At 43.1% G+C, this 25,180-nt stretch overlaps 1 protein-coding gene across 1 annotated transcript in view; it reads right to left on the reverse strand.

Annotated features, from left to right (window-relative positions):
• Window positions 1–21,372, reverse strand: part of whrnb (whirlin b) — a 112,196-nt gene extending 90,824 nt beyond the window's left edge. Inside the window, exon 1 of the mRNA XM_029638417.2 lies at window positions 19,976–21,372. Coding sequence (XP_029494277.2) covers window positions 19,976–20,734 — 759 coding nt within the window. The 5' untranslated portion in view covers window positions 20,735–21,372. The remainder of the gene's footprint in view (window positions 1–19,975) is intronic.
• Between the last annotated feature and the right edge of the window lie 3,808 nt (window positions 21,373–25,180).

Below are 25,180 nucleotides of genomic sequence, written 5' to 3' on the forward strand. Positions count from 1 at the left end.
ATTTCCTGTTACTGCAGGATTATTTTCCTGCTGTAGCAAACTGGTTCAAATTAAGATCCTACATCTGTAGCAGTCTTCCCTCACAGCATTATCATAAATGTTTAAATCAAGTATCTGGTTCTGGGTGCCGAGATTAACATTAGTGGTATCAGATATTAGCTGACACCATGGAAAGGTGCTCTTCATTTCAGCTATTATTACAGAACACATCTTATGCTCTGTGTACAGTCGCTTGCGAAAGTATTCATCCCCCCTGGCATTTGTCCTATTTTGTTGCCTTACAACCTGGAATTAAGATTGATTTTTGGGTGGTTTGTATAATTTGATTTACAAAACATGCCTACCACTTTGAGGATGCAAAATATTTTTTATTGTGAAACAAACAAGAAATAAGACAAAAAAAACAGAAAACAAGCGTGCATAACTATTCACCCCCCCCAAAGTCAATGCTTTGTATGCTTTGTAGAGCCACCTTGGGGTATGTCTCTACAATCTTGGCACATCTAGCCACTGTGATTTTCGTCCATTCTTCAATGCAAAACTGCTCCAGCTACTTCAAGTTGGATGGGTTCTGCAGGTGTACAGCAATCTTTAAGTCATACCACAGATTTTCAATTGGATTGAGGTCTGGGCTTTGACTAGGCCATTCCAAGACATTTCAATGTTTCCCCTTAAACCACTCGAGTGTTGCTTTAGCAGTATGCTTAGGGTCATTGTCCTGCTGGAAGGTGAACCTCCGTCCCAGTCTCAAATCTCTGGAAGACTGAAACAGGTTTCCCTCTAAAATGTCCCTGTGTTTAGCGTCGCCCATCATTCCTTCAATTCTGACCAGTTTCTCAGTCCCTGCCGATGAAAAACATCTCCACAGCATGATACTACCACCACCATGCTTCACATTGGGGATGGTGTTCTCGGGGTGATGCGAGGTGTTGGGTTTGCGCCAGACATAGCGTTTTCTTTGATGGCCAAAAAGCTACATTTTAGTCTCATCTGATCAGAGTACCTTCTTCCATATGTTTGGGGAGTCTCCCACATGCCTTTTGGCGAACACCAAACGTGTTTGCTTAATTATTTCTTAAAGCAATGGCTTTTTTTCTGGCCACTCTTCCGTAAAGCCCAGCTCTGTGGAGTGAATGGCTTAAAGTGGTCCTATGGACAGATACTCCAATCTCCGCTGTGGAGCTTTGCAGCTTCTTTAGGGTTATCTTTGGTCTCTTTGTTGCCTCTCTGATTAATGCCCTCCTTGCCTGGTCCATGAGTTTTGGTGGGCGGCCCTCTCTTGACAGGTTTATTGTGGTGCCATATTCTTTCAATTTTTTTTATAATGGATTTAATGGTGCTCTGTGGGATGTTCAACGTTTCTGATATTTTTTTATAACCGAATGATATGTACTTCTCCACAGCTTTGTCCCTGACCTGTTTGGAGAGCTCATTGGTCTTCGTAGTGCCCCTTGCTTAGTGGTGATGCAGATTCTGGGGCCTTTCAGAACAGGTGTATATATATACTGAGATCATGTGACAGATCATGTGACACTCAGATTGCACACAGGTGGACTTTATTTAACTAATTATGTGACTTCTGAAGGTAATTAACATGATGGGTTTACTGGTACTGTATATGGTTGATGTTGTGGCCCCAAGCAAACATAAAATAATACACAAAGTCCCCTAGTGACCCTGTTCACAACTAAAGCACAATTGTCAGCTTTTAAAGGTGTCTCTAACAATGCCCTGGCCCATTGGCTCAGAGAGGTTTTGGTGATAACTGAGGGGAGGAGGAGTGGGGGAAGGGTGGATTCAACCACTACCACCCTGTTTCATCTCACCCCTCATTACTGTAAATATGATACAGATATTTGGCCTGGGCATCATAAATTATATCTCCTGTACAGATATTTTCCACACTGATTCATAACACCTTTACCAACGCTGGCAATAGTCCTCTGGTAACCTAGATGTAGCTTTTCCTTGGTAATCCATGTCTAACCGGGTTGTTTATTTTTTCACTTCTTGCCACTGCAGAAATATATATTTCAATGTGTACATATTCATATTTGTTGAATTGGCATGTTAGGTGTAGGTATAATGGGGGGGGGTTCGTTAATGTCAGTTCTTCCCAGTCTGATATTTAAGGAGATGTAGCAGATGAGGATCTATGAAACTCACTCCTTAGTCTGCAGTTGTGCAACAGGTTAGAATGCTTCAAGAGGCCTGTCATGTGTATTTGTGAGGCAGAGGTCCTGAGTTTCTCATCTTGGTATGAGCTGGCTCGGGAGAAAGCGGTATGGCTTAGCAAGCAGCGTGACGCCCTTTATAATATTGCTTTGACCTGGAACTGCAGTTGTGCTCAGCTCATCTACTGGGGTTGCTGTGGAGCGAGTTTGGGAGTGTCAGCTATATGTATTGTCATAAGGTGAATGCACCAATTTGTAAGTCGCTCTGGATAAGAGCGTCTGCTAAATGACTTAAATGTAAATGTTAAATGTAATTGGTTGCACCAGATCTTATTTAGGGGCTTCATAGAAAAGGGGGTGAATACTTATGCATGCACCACTTTCAGTTTTGTATTTTTTAGAATTTTTTGAAACATGTACTTTTTTTCATTTCATATCACCAATTTGGACTATTTTGTGTATGTCCATTACATGAAATCCAAATAAAAATCCAAGGGGAATTAATAAATTTGCAAGGCACTGTATGCTTCTCAATAGAGTTGATATTGTACATAAAAGCAAACAAACTGCAAAGATACTATTTTTCTAGTTCATGAGGTTTGTCATTTCCAAAGCACCACAGTAGATTTACACAAATACTTTCTTAACCCCTTCTACATGTGCACAAGCTGTAGTCAGACAAGATTGATTTCCAAACAACAAATAAGTAAACAAGGATTGCATAACAGTTTATATGAGGCCCAACAGCAGTGATTGTGTGTGTGTGTGTGTGTGTGTGTGTGTGTGTGTGTGTGTGTGTGTGTGTGTGTGTGTGTGTGTGTGTGTGTGTGTGTGTGTGTGTGTCTCTGGGACAACCTCAATGTAGCAGCTGTAAATTGAGGTAAATTGTCTGTCACCTCAAATCTTCTTTGCCAGCTGCTTTCCCCCATTTCTTCATCTATCACTGTTGACTCAACTCATCCCTTTTAAACATACCTCCCCCATCCCTCTCATCCATCCACCCTCTGCTACCCCAGGCAGAGACACATCCAAACCCAGGACATGATTACTACACTCCCACTCCCACCTCCCTCTTCCTCTCCCTCACTCTCTCCTACATGGCCAGTTAGGGTGGTTTTTAGACACCAGAGGATCTGATTCACTTCATGTCCTCCTACACAGTGACTTTACTTAGAATATGTGCTTTGGAAGAATAACGAGCTACACTACATTACCAAAAGCATGTGGACACCTGCTCATCTCATTCATTTCATTCCAAAATCATGGGCAAAATCATGGGTAATATAGAGTTGGTCCCCCCTTTGTTGCTATAACAGCCTCCACTCTTCTGGGAAGGCTTTCCACTAAATGTTGGAACATTGCTGTGGGGACTTGCTTCCATTCAGCCACAAGAGCATTAGTGAGGTCGGGCACCGATGTTGGGCGATTAGGCCTGGCTCGCAGTCAGTGTTCCAATTCATCCCAAAGGTTTTCGATGGGGTTGAGGTCAGGGCTCTGTGCAGGGCAGTCAAGTTTTTCCACACGATCTCGACAAACCATTTCTGTATGGACCTTGCTTTGCACACGGGGACATTGTCATGCTGAAACAGGAAAGGGCCTCTCCCAAACTGTTGCCACAAAGTTGGAAGCAATGAATCGTCTAGAATGTCATTGTATGCCGTAGCATTAAGATTTCCCTTCACTGGAACTAAGTGGCCTAGAGCGAACCATGAAAAACAGCCCCAGGCCTTTATTCCTCCTCCACCAAACTTTACAGTTAGTACTATGCATCCAGGCAGGTAGCGTTCTCCTGGCATCCGCCAAACCCATATTCGTCAGATGGTGAAGCATGATTCATCATACCAGAGAATACTGTTTCACATTCCAATGGTGGCGAGCTTTCCACCACTCCTGCCACCGCTTGGCATTGCGCAAGGTGATCTTAGGCTTGGTGCTTAGGTGATCTACTCAGCCATGTAAACCCATTTGATGAAGCTCCTGATGAACAGTTCTTGCTGACTTTGCTTTCAGAGTCAGTTTGGAACTCGTTAGAGAGTGTTGCAACCGAAGACAGTCCTGTCCTGTTCTGTGAGCTTGTGTGGCCTACCACTTCACGGCTGAGAAGTTGTTGCTCCTAGATGTTTCCGCTTCACAATAACAGCACTTACAATTGACCGGAGCAGCTCTGGCAGGGCAGGAATTTGATGAACTGACTTGTTGAAAAGGTGGCATCCTATGACGGTGCCACGTTGAAAGTCACTGAGATCTTATGTAAGGCCATTCTACTGCCAATGTTTGTCTATGGAGTTTACATGGCTGTGTTCTTGATTTTATACAGCTGTCAGCAACGGGTGTGGCTGCAATAGCCAAATCCACTAATTTGAAGGGGTGTCCACATACTTTTGTATATATAGTGTACATTCAAGGACACTCAACAACAGCCACTGAAAAATGTGGTCTTATTAGAAGAGCTGTCATTGTTTGAAAGTGTGGGTTGTGCCATGAATAAAGAGGCTCCAAGGAACTCCAGGAGATGCTCAAGACAACATCACTGGTTCTAATAACAGCTGTAATAATAATAAGTCACTGACCTTTATCTAACTCTCAGAAAAACATCTCCTACGAACAAAGACATTTTCCCTGACCTCTTATTGTCTGTTGTGGAATATTCAAAGGTGTGAGCAAAATAACAGAAAGAAAGCGAGCTAGCAATTTGGTTCCCTAAATGGTTCAAAGTTCCTGGAGTTATACTAATGTAGTTCATCACACTAGTCGAATAACTGAATAGTATAACAGATGGGGATCAATAACTTACTCCTCAGCCTAAAATGTCTCCACCGGCACTGCTGTATTGCTAGCTTTTCAGTGGCGTAACTTGCTAGGACATTGTCAAAGAGGTTGGTAGCGCATGTGTGTGAAGCAGAAGTTCCGAGTTCTAGTCTCGGTAAGTGCTGGTTAGGTAGGAAGTGGTACGGCAAGCACAGTGCCAGTGCTGTATCAACATTCCCACTGTCTGCCAAAGAAACAACCTGATTACAGATTTACAAGTGCATCCCTGCTGTTACTGACAGACTAGAGGTGCACTGAAGGGAAAGAATGTAGCATCACCATTTCCCAACTGATGGCCCAGACAGAGAGGTAAAAATATAATAATGTCAACCACCAAACAGACACAAACAAACTTTTCTTCCCTACAGTATATAGTGCACTTTTGACGAGAGCCCTATGGGTCCTGGTCAAAAGTAGTGAACTATATAGGGAGTAGGGTGCTATTTGGGATGCACTTTAAGTTAATTAAGCAGGAAACACTGTCAGGCAATCAAGTGTTAGGGTACATAATGCTGCCTGCTGTGTGACTTGGAGCTCAGAAGCTGATGTAAAAGGTGGCAAAGAGCATCTCTGTTCCACTGGGAATTCAGTGGCAATTATCAGAGTATCACAATAATGGATACTATAGTTTTGCTATTGTTATTCAACTGTAGTACATCCAAATTAGTCCATCATACTACTCATCGAAGCAAGCACCAGTGAGCCTGGAACTAGCCTCGTGCTAGGCCCATCTCCTGTCTAGCTGAAGAGGTCCATCAGCCACTTCTTGGGCTACAATACCTATTTTGCCAATTGGCCTGGACCCTTTTACTGCCTACACGGAGCCCTGCCAATCCAACACGACTGGTCTGCCGACGTAACCGTCCGAGGGGGCTACAACAGACTTCTTACATCGCAAGGCCCTTCTGCTAGCCCAGGCCCGCTAGCTGTCTGAATCGCTGTGTCTCCAGCTCGCCTAGCTACCCACTGGTCCCTATGATCACTCGGCTATGCATGCCTCTCCCTAATATCAATATGTCTTGTCCATTGCTGTTTTGTTTAGTGATTATTGTCTTATTTCACTGTAGAGCCTCCAGCCCTGCTCAATATGCCTTGACCAGCCCTTTCGTTTCCCTCCCACACATACGGTGACCTCACCTGGTCTAAATGATGTCTCTAGAGACAAAAACTCTCTCACCGTCACTCAATGCCTATGTTTACCTCCACTGTATGCACACCATACCATTCCCTTGTATGTGCATTATGTCTTGAAACCTGCTCCTTTTACTCTCTGTTACGAACACACTAGACAACCAGTTCTTATAGCCTTTAGCCGTACCCTTACCCTACTCCTGCTCTGTTCCTCTGGTGATGTAAAGGTTAATCCAGGCCCTCCAGGCCCTCCAGGTGCTCTCATTTGTTGACTTCTGTAACCGTAAAAGCCTTGGTTTCATGCATGTTAACATTAGAAGCCTCCTCCCTAAGTTTGTTTTACTCACTGCTTTAGCACACTCTGCCAACCCGGATGTCCTAGCCGTGTCTGAATCATGGCTTAGGAAGGCCACCAAAAATCCAGAAATGGCGATCCCTAACTATAACATTTTCTGACAAGATAGAACTGCCAAAGGGGGCGGAGTGGCAATCTACTGCAGAGATAGCCTGCAGAGTTCTGTCATACTATCCAGGTCTGTGCCCAAACAATTTGAGCTTCTAAAAATTCACCTTTCCAGAAACAAGTCTCTCACCGTTGCCGCTTGTTATAGACCACCTTCTGCCCCCAACTGTGCCCTGGACACCATATGTGAATTGATTGCCCCCCATCTATTGTCAGAGCTCGTGCTGTTAGGTGACCTAAACTGGGACATGTTTAACACCCCGGCAGTCCTACAATCTAAGCTAGATGCCCTCAATCTCACACAAATGATCAATGAACCTACCAGGTAAAACTCCAAATCCGTAAACACGGGCACGCTCATAGATATCATCCTGACCAACTTGCCCTCCAAATACACCTCTCCTGTCTTCAACCAGGATCTCAGCAATCACTGCCTCATTGCATGTGTCCGTAATGGGTCTGCGGTCAAATGACCACCCCTCATCACTGTCAAACGCTCCCTAAAACACTTCAGCGAGCAGGACTTTATAATCGACCTGGCCCGGGTATCCTAGAAGGACATTGACCTCATTCCGTAAAAGTGCTTTCCTCACCATCTTAAATAAGCATGCCCCATTAAAAAAAATGTAGAACCAGGAACAGATATAGCCCTTGGTTCACTCCAGACCTGACTGCCCTTGACCAGCACAAAAACATCATGTGGTATACTGCATTAGGATCGAATAGCCCCGCGATATGCAACTTTTCAGGGAAGTTAGGAACCAATATACACAGGCAGTTAGGAAAGCAAAGCCTAGCTTTTTCAAACAGAAATTTACATCCTGTAACTCCAAAAAGTTCTGGGACACTGTGAAGTCCATGGAGAAATATAACACCTCCTCCCAGCTGCCCACTGCACTGAGGCTAGGAAACACTGTCACCACCGATAAATCCACGATAATTGAGAATTTCAATAAGCATTTCTCTACGTCTGGCCATGTTTCCACCTGGCTACCCCTACCCTGGTCAACAGCCCTGCACCCCCCACAGCAACTTGCCCAAACCTCCCCCATTTCTCCTTCAACCAAATCCAGATAGCTTATGTTCTGAAAGATTTGCAAAATCTGGACCCCTACAAATCAGCTGGGCTAGACAATTGGGACCCTCTCTTTATAAAATTATCCGCCGCAATTATTGCAACCCCTATTACTAGCCTGTTCAACCTCTCTTTCGTATCGTCTGAGATTCCCAATGATTGGAAAGCTGCTGTGTTCAGCCCCTTCTTCAAAAGGGGATATACTCTAGACCCAAACTGCTACAGACCTATATCTATCCTACCCTGCCTTTCTAAGGTATTCGAAAGCCAAGTTAACAAACAGATCACCAAACATTTTGAATCCCACCGTACCGTCTCCGCTATGCAATCTGGTTTCCAAGCTGGTCATGGGTGCACCTCAACCACGCTCAAGGTCCTAAACAATATCATAACCGCCATCGATAAAAGACAATACTGGGCAGCCGTATTCATTGACCTGGTCAAGGCTTTCGACTCTGTCAATCACCACATTCTAATCAGAAGACTCAACAGCCTTGGTTTCTCAAATGACTGCCTTGCATGGTTCACCAACTACATCTCAGACAGAGTTCAGTGTGCCAAATCAGAGGGCCTGTTGTCCGGACCTCTGGCAGTCTCTGGGGGTGCCACAGAGTTCAATTCTCGGGCCGACTCTCTTCTCTGTATACATCAATGATGTCGCTCTTGCTGTTGGTGATTCTCTGATCCACCTCTACGCAGACGACACCATTCTGTATACATCTGGTCCGTCTTTGGACACTGTGTTAACTAACCTCCAGACGAGCTTCAATGCCATACAACTCTCCTTCCCTGGCCTCCAACTCTTCTGAAATGCAAGTAACACTAAATGCATGCTCTTCAACCGATCGCTGCCCGCACCTGCCCGCCTGTCTAGCATCACTATGGACGGTTCTGACTTAGAATATGTGGATAATTACAAATACCTAGGTGTCTGGTTAGACTGTAAACTCTCCTTCCAGACTCACATTAAGCATCTCCAATCCAAAATTAAATCTAGAATCGGCTTCCTATTTCGCAACAAACATCCTTCACTCATGCTGCCAAACATACCCTCGTAAAACTGACCATCCTACCGATCTTCGACTTCGGCAATGTCATTTACAAAATAGCCTGCAACACTACACAGCAAATTGGATGCAGTCTATCACAGTGCCATCCGTTTTGTCACCAAAGCCCCATATACTACCCACCACTGCGACCTGTATGCTCTCATTGGCTGACCCTCGCTTCATATTCGTCGCCAAACCCACTGGCTCCAGGTCATCTATAAGTCTTTGCTAGGTAAAGCCCCACCTTATCTCAGCTCACTGGTCACCATAGCAGCACCCACCCGTAGCACGTGCTCCAGCAGGTATATTTCACTGGTCACCCCCAAAGCCTATTCCTCCTTTGGCAGCCTTCCCTTCCAGTTCTCTGCTGCCAATGACAGGAAGGAATTGCAAAAATCACTGAAGCCTCATATCTCCCTCACTAACTTTAAGCATTAGCTGTCAGAGCAGCTCACAGAACATTGCACCTGTACATAGCTCATCTGTAAATAGCCCATCCAACTACCTCATCCCCATGTTGTTATTTGTTTATTTTTTGCTCCTTTGCACCCCAGTATGTCTACTTGCACATTCATCTTCTGCACATCTATCACTCCAGTGTTTAATTGCTAAATTGAAATGACCTCGCCACTATGGCCTATTTATTGCCTTTACCTCCCTAATCTTACCTAATTTGCTCACACTGTATATAGATTTTTTTATTTTCTATTGTGTTATTGACTGTATGTTTGTTTATTCCATGTGTAACTCTGTTGTTTTTTGTGTCACACTGCTTTGCTTTATCTTGGCCAGGTCGCAGTTGTAAATGAGAACTTGTTCTCAACTGGCCTACCTGGCTAAATAAAGGTCAAATAAAAAATATTTAAAAAATGTTATATAATTTTAGCACCCAAAACCAAATCATCTTAATGCTCATATTACAGCAATACCTATAATCATCCAATTACCTCAAGCCTAGATTTGCAACTAATAGTGGTAAAGCCTTCTCTCAAGGTCCAGTTTATCATAGTGTGAGGATGTCACCTGTCTGGACCTTTCATTATTGGGCCCATAGTTGTCGTGTGAGCCTGAGATTGTTCTGCATCCCACACGGCCCATAGTAAGGAAGTAGCCTTCCACAAGCCTTGGCTCCTGTTTCTGTAGCATGAGACAGCTTCATGTACAAGTTCACCCCCTGGACACTGGTCTATCACAGGGTCTTACCCCCAATCTCCATAATGCTGAGTGCCAAGCAGAGACACACCAGTTTCCATTTTTACAGTCTTTGGTATGACTCAGCAAGGAATTGAACTCCCAACCTTCCAATCTTAGTGCGGACACATTAACCACAAGGCCACTGAGTTGGTCGAAAGTATTGCACTCTATAGGGTAATAGGGCGCCATTTTGGATGTAGCCTGAGATGGAGTCTAGAGCCCAAGTATCTTCATTTCAGACAGTAATTACAAGCTACAGCTCAATGCTCTAACAGCTCCATAAAACACATCATTTACTACTTCCTGTCTATCTATCCATCCATTCCACTGCTGTCTGACGGACAGACTGTTTTGATGTGCTGCTGAAGCATATCCGTTTCAATGTTTCTCTCTGTAGAGGGCTGTTGGTTGGTATTCTGAGTGAGCGGTAGAGTGAGATACACAGTATTGTCCAGGGAAGACAGAGTGCAAAGAGAGAAGGACAGAAAGATATGTTTAGCAGTGAAAGGGAGACTGAAGAAAGAAAGGAATATAGGTCCAGAGAGAGAGAGAGACAGACAGACAGAGAGAGAGAGCGAGAGATGCAGAGAAAGCGAAAGAGTTGAAAGACAGTGATGAAAGATGGGTGACAAGAAATGGATCCCTGGTGACAGGAGACAGGTGAAAAAGAAAGAAAAAAGGAAAGAAAGGAAGATGGGGGAGAAGATGACAGACAGGTGGCTTTGATAAAGAGAAGCAGCACATACAATGGGGATGACAGTTCAGTAATGAAGCCAGGGACAAAGTCAGTCAGAACTAGGGGGGGGGACATGTATGGGCTAGGGCTGATCTGAGCCATAAACTAATCTAATTGTCAAAAGAATGAGCTCCCAGACTACAAATAACAAGAACTCATGTAAAGTGCATTAGTTAGCAACATTTAACCTTGGGCAGCTTCAATATGTTCCTTCTCAGTCCTTTGGTGCAGTGTTGAATACACTTTATGAATACAGGCCCAGAAGTATAAAAAGAGCAGGGCGTGATTTTGAGAGATGGTTGAGGTGAGTCTCGTGTCGTCCTCTTTTCTTGCATCTCGTGGAGAGAGCTGTGCTGGAGTATGTTAGGCCCTGCAAGGCCCTCCATGGTGCCTCAGTAAGGAAGAGAAGATATATAAGCACACATTTTGTGCATGGGATGAGAACCCACCCAATTGACTCAACTATAACACCACATTTCAAACGTCTCCAAAAAAACACACTGCTGCCCCCTCAATGCAAAATAGCGCTTTGATGAATCAATGGCACCCTATTCCCTACATTGTGCACTATTTTTGACCAGAGCCTTATGGCCTTTGGTCTAAAGGAGTGCACTGTATAGGGAACAGGGTGCCATTTGGGATGCAACCCAAGCCTGGCTGGGATCCACTTTGATAATACTGACCACGCCATGGCAGCTGAACACAACTGCTGCTCCCTCCCTTGATATCTATTTATTTAAATATTTGCTTATTATTCACCTCATTATTCACACTCCGCCGTTATATAACGGTACCGTTTCTCTAAAGCTTTTGTCATGACATTCGCTTTTTGTTAGGTTACATGAAAAACTCAATTGCCCCTGTGTATCACGCTATATAAATAGCAGCAGCAGCATTGGTTAGAGGTCTGTTCCAGAGCGGTGGGAATTCAGCACAGCTTGTTTCTGCTTCATCTACTTCCTCCTGAATGAATGGAGAGGACGAGTAAGAGTATTAGCTATTCACAAGACTGTGAGGGCTGTTTTGCCTTCAGCAAATTCCTCTGTGTGTGTGTGTGTGTGTGTGTGTGTGTGTGTGTGTGTGTGTGTGTGTGTGTGTGTGTGTGTGTGTGTGCGCATGCGTGTGTGAGAGCGTGAGCGTGTGCGTGAGCGTGTGAAAGAGAGAAAGAGAGGGAGGAAAAGAGAGAGGGAGAGAATGCAGATAAGAGTGACCGATATAAGCTCCTTGCCCAGCCTGTTTGGTTTACTGTGAAGAAAGAGTCACAACACTGCAGGGGAGAACCATGTAGGTAAAACCCTACAGACCAAAGTTTCCATTTCACTTCAGCTACACTCCCCCCAGCTCTTTGACAGAGAAACGTACAGGCTTAAAGTAATATGGGATTTGAATATATTACACTGTATGTGTTCCATAACAGCACTGGATAAACAATGAAGAGTATACCAGCACAAAAAAGGTATGAAAATGTATGCATTCACTACTGTAAGTCGCTCTGGATGAGAGCGTCTGCTAAATCACTAAAATGTCAACGTAAATGTATATAACTGCTCACTCCCTCCAGCTGCTTCCTGTCTGGCAAACTTACAGTGGCACTTTGTCTACGTCTCAAATGGCATCCTATTTCCTAAATAGTGCACTACACTACTAAAGTAGTGCACTATATAGGGAATAGGGTGCCATTTGTGACATATCCTTTGAAGTAGCACAAGAGAGGAAGCATTAGCCTTGTTGCTCCCTGCCTTAAATGCTGCCTGCTTAATTAAAAGCTTTAATGAATTATTTAGTTCTTGATGAGATGGGGATCGAGACCAATGAATAACTGAGAGGGAGCCACAGTCTCTCTCTGCAGGGAAATCATAGCAGCACAGCAGGGTGGTACAGGCCTTAGGAACTGATAGGAGTCTGCTGGGAACGTATAGGAGACAAAAACTGAAAAGTGATGTAACAGTTATGTAAAATGACAATTTCATCCTGTGGATCTTATCAGTTATCTGGAACAAAAACCCTTTTCCCATAACGTTATGAGTTAATAACCCTTTTTCCATAAAAAATATTAATGCCTAAAAAAAATAACAGCGACAAACACACTGGAAAACCCATTTTAATTTACTTTAGGCACACTAAAGCGCATTAGTAAAATCGCTCGGAAGAGGTGGTTTTAACTGCATTCTAATGTCGACATTACTTATGGAAACCGTATTATTAAGCGAGTTAAAAGGCTTATACACATTTTATGAAAATATATGAAAATATCTATGGCCACTTATGTAAATAGAGCTCTTTGTAATGGTTCAACTGTGTAAAGACTGTTAGAGACTGTAGTGACCTGAGCACCTTTTCATGTATAGTATAATTAGCTTATCCGTAGTAATTATCTAGTTATGGGTTATATTGAACCTACAGTGCATTCAGAAAGCATTCAAACTCCTTGAACATTTGCCCATGTGTAACACACATACAGTGCATTCGGAAAGTATTCAGACCCCTTGACTTTTTCCACATTTTGTTACATTACAGCATTCTTCTAAAATGTATTTTAAAAAATCCACCTCATCAATCTACACACAATACCCAAGAATGACAAAGTAAAAACAGGTTTTTAGACATTTTTGAAAATATATAAAAGTAAAATACTGAAATTTACAGTGCCTTGCGAAAGTATTCGGCCCCCTTGAACTTTGCGAACTTTTGCCACATTTCAGGCTTCAAACATAAAGATATAAAACTGTATTTTTTTGTGAAGAATCAACAACAAGTGGGACACAATCATGAAGTGGAACGACATTTATTGGATATTTCAAACTTTTTTAACAAATCAAAAACTGAAAAATTGGGCGTGCAAAATTATTCAGCCCCCTTAAGTTAATACTTTGTAGCGCCACCTTTTGCTGCGATTACAGCTGTAAGTCGCTTGGGGTATGTCTCTATCAGTTTTGCACATCGAGAGACTGACATTTTTTCCCATTCCTCCTTGCAAAACAGCTCGAGCTCAGTGAGGTTGGATGGAGAGCATTTGTGAACAGCAGTTTTCAGTTCTTTCCACAGATTCTCGATTGGATTCAGGTCTGGACTTTGACTTGGCCATTCTAACACCTGGATATGTTTATTTTTGAACCATTCCATTGTAGATTTTGCTTTATGTTTTGGATCATTGTCTTGTTGGAAGACAAATCTCCGTCCCAGTCTCAGGTCTTTTGCAGACTCCATCAGGTTTTCTTCCAGAATGGTCCTGTATTTGGCTCCATCCATCTTCCCATCAATTTTAACCATCTTCCCTGTCCCTGCTGAAGAAAAGCAGGCCCAAACCATGATGCTGCCACCACCATGTTTGACAGTGGGGATGGTGTGTTCAGGGTGATGGGCTGTGTTGCTTTTACGCCAAACATAACGTCTTGCATTGTTGCCAAAAAGTTCAATTTTGGTTTCATCTGACCAGAGCACCTTCTTCCACATGTTTGGTGTGTCTCCCAGGTGGCTTGTGGCAAACTTTAAACGACACTTTTTATGGATATCTTTAAGAAATGGCTTTCTTCTTGCCACTCTTCCATAAAGGCCAGATTTGTGCAATATACGACTGATTGTTGTCCTATGGACAGAGTCTCCCACCTCAGTTGTAGATCTCTGCAGTTCATCCAGAGTGATCATGGGCCTCTTGGCTGCATCTCTGATCAGTCTTCTCCTTGTATGAGCTGAAAGTTTAGAGGGATGGCCACGTCTTGGTAGATTTGCAGTGGTCTGATACTCCTTCCATTTCAATATTATCGCTTGCACCTTGGGATGTTTAAAGCTTGGGAAATCTTTTTGTATCCAAATCCGGCTTTAAACTTCTTCACAACAGTATCTCGGACCTGCCTGGTGTGTTCATTGTTCTTCATGATGCTCTCTGCGCTTTTAACGGACCTCTGAGACTATCACAGTGCAGGTGCATTTATACGGAGACTTGATTACACACAGGTGGATTGTATTTATCATCATTAGTCATTTAGGTCAACATTGGATCATTCAGAGATCCTCACTGAACTTCTGGAGAGAGTTTGCTGCACTGAAAGTAAAGGGGCTGAATAATTTTGCACGCCCAATTTTTCAGTATTTGATTTGATAAAAAAGTTTGAAATATCCAATAAATGTCGTTCCACTTCATGATTGTGTCCCACTTGTTGTTGATTCTTCTCAAAAAAATACAGTTTTATATCTTTATGTTTGAAGCCTGAAATGTGGCAAAAGGTCGCAAAGTTCAAGGGGGCCGAATACTTTCGCAAGGCACTGTACTTAAGTATTCAGACCCTTCACTCAGTACTTTGTTGAGGAAACTGTGGCAGCGATTACAGCCTTGAGTCTTCTTGGGTATGACACTACAAGCTGGGCACACCTGTATTTTGGGAGTTTCTCCCATTCTTCTCTGCAGATCCTCTCAAGCTCTGTCAGGTTGGATGGGGAGCGTCACTGCACAGATATTTTCAGGTCTCTCCAGAGATGTATGATTGGATTCAAGTCTGGGCTCTGGCTGGGCCACTCAAGGACATTCAGAGAATTGTCCCGAAGCCATTCCTGCAATGTTGTTGCTGTGTGCTTAGGGTTGTTGTCCTGTTGGAAGGTGAACCTTTTCCCCAGTCTGAGCGCTCTGGAGCAGGTTTTCATCAAGGATCTCTCCGTTCATCTTTCCCTCGATCCTGACTAGTCTCCCAGTCCCTGCCAGCTGAAAAACATCCCCACAGCATAATGCTGCCACCACCATGTTTCACCGACTTTCCTTAGTTTAATTAAGGTTAAAAAAAATAATTAAAAAAACATAGGCATGGTGCCAGGTTTCTTCCAGATGTGACGCTTGACATTTGGGCCAAAGAGTTCAGTCTTGGTTTCATCAGACCAGAGAATCTTGTTTCTCATGGTCTGAGAGTCCTTTAGGTGCCTTTTGGCAAACTCCAAGTGGAGTTGTACCTTTTACTGAGGAGTGGCTTCCGTCTGGCCACTCTAACATAAAGGCCTGATTGATGGAGTACAGCAGAGATGGTTGTCCTTCTGGAAGGTTTTCCCATTTCCACAGAGTGACAGTCGGGTTCTTTGTCACCTCCCTGACCATGGCCCTTCTCCTCCGATTGCTCAGTTTGGCCGTGCAGCCAGCTTTAGGAAGAGTCTTGGTGGTTCCAAACTGCCTCCATTTAAAAATGATGGAGGCCACCGTGTTCTCAGGGACCTTCAATGCTGCCGAATTTGTTTGGCACTCTTCCCCAGATCTGTGCCTCGACACAATTCTGTCTCAGAGCTCTACAGACAATTCCTTCGCCCTCATGACTTGGTTTTGCTCTGACATGCACTGTCAACTGTGGGACATTGAATTGACATGTGTGTGCCTTTCCATTTCATGTCCAATCATTTGAATTTACCACAGGTGGACTCCAATGAAGTTGTAGAAACATCTCAAGGATGAACAATGGAAACAGGATGTATCTGAGCTCAATTTCGAGTCTCATAGCAAAGGGTCTGAATACTTATCTTAATAAGTTATTTCTGTTTTTATTTTTAATACATTTGAAAATATTTCTAAAAACCTGTTTTTGCTTTGTCATTATTAGGTATTGTGTGTAGAAAACATTTTTTTTATAATAAGGCTGTAACGTAACAAAATGTGGAACAAGTCAAGGGGTCTGAATACTTTCCGAATGCACTGTATGTGTGTTACACATGGGCAAATGGACAAGTACGGACAAGTACAGAAGGAGCATGTCTCTGAGTGCAAGTACGATCCTATAAGAGTTGGATAGGAGCCATCTGTCTGCGATTAGAACATGTTTTGCAGAGTTGGACAGAAGCCATCTGTCTGGGTAATGATAAGGTCGTGGTTGAGTTACTGCCCACCAGTCTAGTTCCTGTGGGAAGACGGGAGATGGTCTTCAACGTCGAAGTTGGGGAGCAGAGTGAGAATAACAGGATGCAGAGAGAGGAACTGCAACTCAAGGAGGAAGAATAGCCATCCGGCCCAGCCTGTGCAAATCCTCCTGTGACATTTGCTACATGCACTGTATATAAAGAACTGTGTAACCGTATGCTATCCAGCTGAAGCATCCAGTTGGGAGAGTACATCTGGTTTGAGCTTTTATCAGTGTCCGTCTAGATCTGTACCTTGAGAAGAACCGAAGACCAACAACAATACATTGACTCATAATTACCAGGTTCCTAACATAACAAGCTGAACCCATTCAAAACTTAATAAGTCAGACAACACAACCCTATTTGCCTGTCCTTCGGAGACTCCTCTATTCAGGCACAATTAGCAGCCTGCTGAGCAATAACCACCAAGACCAACATCCATATATTTAGATATGATTTATGTATATCTTAATACATGACTCTGCCAAGGCCCAACCATTCTAAATTCCTCATTTTGAGGCAAGCAAACATATCCAATAGAATACATTTTTATTAAATAAAAATTATCTATTCATATTTTGACTCAGTATTTGACAAAATAAATGACTGGACATGTTAACTTTGTAAAACTGTTTTTTCCTTCTAAAGTGATCCAAAATAGCCAAATGTTCTATGACTGTGTTGAAAATGGTTCTGTATTTGGTCTTAAATTATACATCAATCAATTCTGAATCGTCTGTAAGGGATTTTATTTTGCAACAACAGAAAGCTGCAGGTTGTCTAGTGAAGTCTGACTGGGTGAAATCAGATGGCATTTGCCATACAATGTCTTGTGACAGACAGCCTGACGAACACAGACAGCAGCACTGATAAAATACACCTGCTGTGACAACAAAACACCCCACTGATAACAACCCCACAAATAATGTCACTTTGTGAAACACATTCATTTTCCTGACTAGATAAGAGAACCAGGCATTACACTGTCTGATTGAGTCTTAAATGGCACCCTATTCCTTACAATGCACTAAATGACACCATATGGGTTCTGGGCAAAAGTAGTGCACTTCATAGAGAATATGCTGCTATTTGAGACACACACTCCCACTCTGCTGCTTGTATTCATCTCCCTCCACTCCACTCACCCTGCCCCCTCCACTTTACGTTCCACTTACAAGTCCACATTCAATTTCATACTACTTTTAGTGCTCTATATAGGGGATAGGGTCATATTTGGGACGGCCCCAGTATCTGCACTATACTTTCTCTCCTCAGACTAGCAAAGTTCTGCAAAAATAGAAAATAAAAAAGAGAAGTTCAGCTGAGGTCGCATTGGAGACACAGGCCATGGTAGGGAGCATGAATCTGTGATCAGTGGTGTAGAATAAAATATTAACATTGATTTTGATGGGATTAAAACTAGCGTCTTAAACTGGACCTTAAGCAAACTGATGTCGTATCCCACACGACACTCTCTTTCGCTCTGTTTCAGCAGACAAGGCTACATTAGTAGTTTGCTTTTCACTGGTCCTGTCCTTTTTCCTTAACAGACATGATTTGTCTCCCAAAAGGCACACAATCCCGTATGAGAGCGCTACAGTTGACGAGGGCCTTTTATGGCTCACGGTCAAAAGTAGTGCCCCTTTAAAAAGACGATTGTGCCATTTGAGACGTAAAAAGAGCTTTTGTGTGTTTATTAATGTCACATTATGCTGTATTGGAACTGGGCATCATTGCTACTACTACCCTGTGTCTTGGTTTCTTCTGTTTTATTAATCTTCTCTATTTAGTTGTGGATAAGCATATGCACTATGGATAGGGACAGTGGCGACCCGTCATTCAGGGCACGTGGGTTATTCGCCTGTTTTGCATGCTATTTTGGAATGAAAATGTCACATATCAGTTAGCAAACAACGTAATTTAAAAAAATAACATTTAGTTGATAAAGCCGCATACAAACATGGTCTCTTTTTTTGCTTTCTTGAGTAAGGCAGCTCCAAAATGCAGGTGTTTCAGCCTAGTTCAGTGATTTCGGTGGTGGTGGGGCAGCCAGCGGAAAATACGAAGTGTAGGGGCTGGTAATGTTCTCTAGTTGCGCCATGCTTGGCTCAGTGTTCTGTCACTCATGGGGACACTACATCACCGCAAAATCTACGGGTAGAGCTTAAAAATTAAAGCATGTTGGGTGCTGCCATAGAGTTACATTAGAAGTGCCCATCCAAAAAGGCTCAAGGTCTTTGGCCACAGATAAAATTACGTCAAATTACGTTATATCTACATTGGCTTTGATTGGACTGATCATGTCGACATCATACTTTCAAAACATTAGCTAGCAAACTACGACTGGGAAAATACATGTTCAATGGTCATCCAACTCGGAATTGCAAGTTGGGAACTCGGGCATCTTTCTAGAGCGCCGACCTGAAGATCACTGAAGTCATCAGGATTCATCCTTGTTTTTTTCAGAGTTCCCAGTTGTCTTGAAAGCACCATAAATCCAGAGAATGCCAGACTTTGATGTAATAGACCGCTGCGCCACCTTCCTGTTCAAGTGAGCACAGCACAACAAGTTGAGTCCAAAAATGTCTTGTATGCTGCTGCTGCATAAATTATGTAATTTGTATACTGTAGCTAAGAAAGTAATACAAGTGTATGTTGTGTAGTAAACTGTCAATTCTCCCCTCATAATTGTGCCTACTGTTCTGACTTGGTGGTGTACATGTAGCCTATAGCCTGTTTTAGAGAAATGTAAGCATTTAATATTGTAAGAGCTTTCATTGTCTGCTTATATGACCCCTTTATTTATCCTACGGTTCTGACTTGGTGTATAGGGAGAATACAGTAATAACGGTCCATGTTCTGAATTCTGTCGCTGTACATTTCAAAAAGTGATGAAAAATAGTTACATAGACTAAGTTCATCCTTGCTCGCTCATTAATGTATTAATCAAAATTACAGATTGCCTCTTATTCGCACGTCATCCCACTATGCCATCATTTGTACATCTCAATTGTCAGTGGAAACTGAAAATAATGTTTCAGCAAGTCAGCCATATCAGCTATGTTTTGTTAAAAGCTAGTAAATGAGGCTGAATGAACTGTTTCGCTGCCAGACAAGGCACCACTGATAGCCAGGCGTAGAAGTGGTAAGGTGTTGTTAGGACCGCTGTTGGGACTCTGCTGTTGGGACAGCTTTATGTATGTAGGTCCTAACAATTTGTGGGCACCGTTTGTCACCGTTATAGTGCAATTAATGTATTGTTTAAAGGTGTGTTGTGTAGTGGCTTTGCTGGCATGCATTAAACATGTTTTTGTTTGTTTGCCCCACCAAGATTTACATGCTAAAATCGCCACTTGATAGGGATATCCGTGTACACAAACACACACACACAATGAGATTTGAGGTGACAACCAATTTATCCCTGCTTCATGAAGGCTGTCCCAGACACACACATATACACACAGCCACACAGCCTACCTTGACTGCCTCCATGTGTGAGAGTCTGTCAAACAGCATGTCGTTAACAGTCACTATTTGATCACCGACCCTCAATCCCTCATTCTCAGCAAAAGATCCGGGTTCTACTAGCGACACATATATTCCCACATCGTGCTCGGAGCCTCCCCGGATGCTGAACCCTAAACCCTCATTGCTCTTTCTGCGTCTCAGTGTCACTTGGCGGATCTCTCCAAAAGGCTCCCCCTGGATGAAAGCCTGGGGAGCGGTCCCATCAGCAGTGGTGCTGAAACCATCCTTGCCGGGACACGCTCCTGGTGATGCGTAACAAGAGAGATCATGAGGGTTCATACAGTGAGCAGTGGGAATTTGGACATGGTGGTTTGCAGCATTGCCTACTTCTCCTCCAGAGCTTTCAGGGTTGTTACCACTGTTTTGCGGTAGATGGTCCGTTTTAAGGTACAGGCCCTCGGAAGTATACTGGTCAAACAACAGCTGATCTGAGCGCGGAATGACCAACCGCAACATGGGGAGGAGTTGTCGTTTGTTTGGCGTGTTGAGGATTATTTTGAGAGTTTGAACTAAATCGAAGACGTTGCGCTTTGCATGGTAAACATTTAGACAGTGTATGAACTGTTCTCTCTCGAAGTCTGTGAGCAGCAGGTTGAGCGCGTTGTGCAGCTTCCGAACGTTTGCTGACAGCGCGCGGCCACCCGACCCAATTCCCGAGTTAGCCGTCGTTGAATTGAGTGAAACGCGCTCCAAATCACTGCTCATCATGCTACAGCTTTACCACGAACAGCACACCCCAGACATGGATGGTCAGATCATGCATTTGAGATACTGCTATAGAAGTCTCTCCGCTCCGAAAACACATGACCGCACGGTGATTCTTGGAGGAAGTCAGCGTTGAAAATTGTCATCTTTCCAATAATGCCTGTCGGAAGCATCAAATAATAACAGCTCTCCATTGCCGCCGCATCTTCAATCTTCACCTATTTATGGAGAGTCCGGATTGTGCGAAGGTGCACCGTAGATCCGTAGATGATGGTGAGAAAATAATTGCTTCAAAAAGTTGGCAAAAATACTCGTGCAGCAGAGGAATATTTCTAGACAACAACTTTTATTCAACTGAATATTATCCTGGATAACAAAGAATACGGACAAGACGCGCGCTCTTGCGCTACGTGGCACCTGGATGTGTTCCTCTGGGTTGTCTGGGAGCAAAACTGTTCGCAATTGGTCATCTTTGTATCCTACCTATGTCATCATTATTTTTATAGACCAAAATTAAAAAGCTGGTTGTTTCTCGTTCGTCTCAGTGTCCCCTTCAATTGCAAGGTAGTTGGTCTTCCTCTATCGGAGAAGAATATTTCATATTGTTACTTAAAAGCGCCGCACTTGCTCATTCACTCAGATCTTTTCTGATTAGGAAATGACGCAGGTGTGTGCAGTATGTGTGTGTGTTGGTGAGAAACTGACGGGATTGCGAGGCGTTACACATCCACACATACAGATGCTTGGCAATACGTGAGTTGTTCTCATTGAAGTAACGCGCATAAATAATAGAAGTTCCCAGCTACAGTATCACTACGCTCCAGTTAATTTACCTTACATAAGAAAGTTCCATAATGTACATGAGATCTACACAGGCTAGTGAGAGTGGCATCGAGAGTTCACTACTTAATTTCAATCACGTGTAGGCCTATGGACTAAATGCAGGGCTACATGTCCCCATTCAGTGTATTATAATACATCTCTGATAATTCTATAATTTTTTAGGTCAATATTTGGGGCTCCTCTGTGTCTGAGATACTGTTGCTGGTGGCTCTCTATTTGTCAGGAGCTAGATAATAATAGGCTAAGCAGCAAGCAGACTTTAGGACCATACATCTGCATTAGCCAGGTCCCTACACAGACCTCATCGCATAGCTGCACACCTTACCATGCTCCGGAGTTGCAACTGTTGGTAGGTAAGTAGCCTATCCAGAAACGGTCAAGTAAGCAAATGTCTACAAAAACAGCAGCCTACAAAAACAGTCGCTAACAACACATTATTTAAATGCTCTGGATTTGAGAATGTTGCTAATTAACCTATTGAGACGATAAAGCTGAACAGATAAATATGGGGTATTTCATTTACATGAGGGGGGAATTGCATTGAATCTAAATATTAATGCCCAATGATAATACATATGCTTTAGAATAGATTCATATCTCAATCATGTGCATATACTTTATTAAGGACAAATCTAACATAAACTCAGCAAAAAAGAAACTTCCCTTTTTCAGGACCCTGTCTTTCAAAGATCATTTGTAAAAATCCAAATAACTTCACAGATCTTCATTGTAAAGGGTATAAACACTGTTTCTCATGCTTGATCAATGAACCATAAACAATTAATGAACATGCACCTGTGGAACAGTCATTAAGACACTAACAGCTTACAGACATAGGCAATTAAGGTCACAGTTGTGAAAACTTAGGACACTAAAGACGCCTTTCTACTGACTCTGAAAAACACAAAAAGAAAGATGCCCAGGGTCCCTGTTCATCTGCGTTAAAGTGCCTTAGGCATATGCTGCAAGGAGGCATGAGGACTGCAGATGTGGCCAGGGCAATAAATTGCAATGACCATACTGTGAGACATCTAAGACAGCGCTTCAGGGAGACAAGACGGACAGCTGATCGTCCTCACATTGGCAGATCACGTGTAACAACACCTGGACAGGATCGGTAGATCCGAACATCACACCTGCGGTACAGTCACAGGATGGCAATAACAACTGCCCGAGTTACACTAGGAACGCACAATCCCTCCATCAGTGCTCAGACTGTCCGCAATAGGCTGAGAGAGGCTGGACTGAGGGCTTGTAGGCCTGTTGTAAGGCAGGTCCTCATCAGACATCACCGGGAACAACGTCACCTATGGGCACAAACCCATCGTCAATGGACCAGACAGGACTGGCAAAAAGGGCTCTTCACTGACAAGTCACAGTTTTGTCTCACCAGGGGTGATGGTCGGATTCGCGTTTAACATCAAAGGAATGAGCATTACACCGAGGCCTGTACTCTGGAGCGGGAACGATTTGGAGGTGGAGGGTCCGTCATGGTCTGGGGCGGTGTGTCACAGCATCATCGGACTGAGCTTGTTGTCATTGCAGGCAATCTCAATGCTGTGTGTTCCAGGAAAGACATCCTCCTCCCTCTTGTGGTACCCTTCCTGCAGGCTCCTCCTGACATGACCCTCCAGCATGACAATGTCACCAGCCATACTGCTCGTTTTGTGCGTGATTTCCTGCAAGACAGGAATATCAGTGTTCTGCCTTGGCCAGCGAAGAGCCTGGATCTCAATCCCATTGAGTACATCTGGGACCTGTTGGATCGGAGGGTGAGGGCTAGGGCCATTCCCCCCAGAAATGTCCGGGAACTTGCAGATGCCTTGGTGGAAGAGTGGGGTAACATCTCACAGCAAGAACTGACAAATCTGTTGTCATTGTAAAACATGAGCTGACAATTATGAAGTGACGGATGTTAAAGACTAGTGGCGACCCGTCATTCAGGGCAAAAACCAATTGGACTAAAAAAGGTTTTTATTTTGTACAAAATTGCCTGTTTTGCATGTTATTGTGGCATGAATACTTTTCACATCAGTTTACAAACAATGTAAAAATAAATCCATCAGTTAATAAATCCACATACAAACATGGTCTCTAGCTTTCTTGAGTAAAGCAGCTCCAAAATGCAGGTGTTTCAGCCTAGCTCAGTGATTATTGTGGTGGTGGGGCAGCCAGCGGAAAATACAGAGCGTAGGGGTTGGTAATGTTCTCTAGTTGTGCCATGATTGGCTCAGTGTTCTGTCACTCATGGGGACACTACGTCACCGCAAAATCTACAGGGAGAGCAAGAAAGTTCGAGCCCTTTGAGTGCTGCCATAGATTTACATTATAAGTGCCCATCCAAGAAGGCTCGAGGTCATTGGGCACAGATAAAATTATGTCAAATCACGTTATATCTACCATACCTTTGATTGAACTGATCATGTCAACATCATACTTTCAAAATCTCAGCTAGCAAGTTAGACAAGCAGTCATAATCATGAATTAAGTCGACAATCTCTTTGTAAATCCTTTTCAATCCTTGTCAAATGAAGAGAAATTATAGATAAAACGTTTCGGTGCTCATCGCGCATTGGACATAAACATTACACAAGTTGGAAAAAGCTAATTCAACAATGAGTGGTTTGGAAGGGATCACTGCAAGCATTGCAAGCAATCACTAGCATGCTATTCAGTGGAGAGGGTGTGTGGACCAAGTATGGGTTTAAGGGTCTCTTCTAAGCTTAAAATGATAAACATTCACATGCAACACCCTCATTATGCCCTCATTACTTAGCCTACTGTTTTGACACATGGTGCACATGTAGCCTACAGCTTATTTTTGAGAAATGTCATCATCAAATATTGTAAGCGCTTTCATTGTCTGCTTATATGCCCCTTTTATTTATCTTACCATTCTGACCTGGTGTACAGGGAAAATACTGGAAGAAGGGTCCATGTTTCTGCATTTTGTCGCTGTATATTTCAAAAGTGCTGAACAAATAGTTATATTGACTATGTCCATCTTAGCTCGCTCATTAATGTCTTCATTGAAATTATGGATTGCCTCATGTCCATTCGTCGTTCCCTTATACCATAGTTTGTACATCTCAATTGTTAGTAGAAACCACATTTGTTTAAGCAAGTCAGCAATATCAGCTATGTTTTTCTAAAAGGCAGTAAATGAGGCTAAATGAACTGCTTCACTGCCAGACCAGGCTGATAGCCAGGTGTAGCGTTGGTAAGGATTCACTCCATGGTGCTGAAAAGAAAGCTTTATGTAGGCCCTAAAAGTTTGCGGGCACCGTTTGTTACCGTTATAGTACAATTAATGTATTGTTTAGTGTTGTGTGGTGGCTTTGCTGGCATGCATCAAAACATGTTTATTTTTTTTTGCCCCACCGAGGTTTACATGCTAAAATTGCCACTGATTCTAACTCCCAATCCATATTGCGATAGCACGAGCATGAGACCCATATTTTCATGTTCTAGCACCATCTAGTGGAACTGTAGTGTATGACGTCTAAAGTAGTTCCAGAAGTATGTTGGATGCAATAGCTTCCTGTAGGTTACTGCCCAAAGGTTTAAACACTTAGTAGACTTTGAACTCAATCTGCGAGACAAGTC

The sequence above is a fragment of the Oncorhynchus nerka genome, linkage group LG27 (assembly GCF_034236695.1).
Source record: "Oncorhynchus nerka isolate Pitt River linkage group LG27, Oner_Uvic_2.0, whole genome shotgun sequence".
In the NCBI taxonomy this organism is placed as follows: Eukaryota; Metazoa; Chordata; class Actinopteri; order Salmoniformes; family Salmonidae; genus Oncorhynchus; species Oncorhynchus nerka.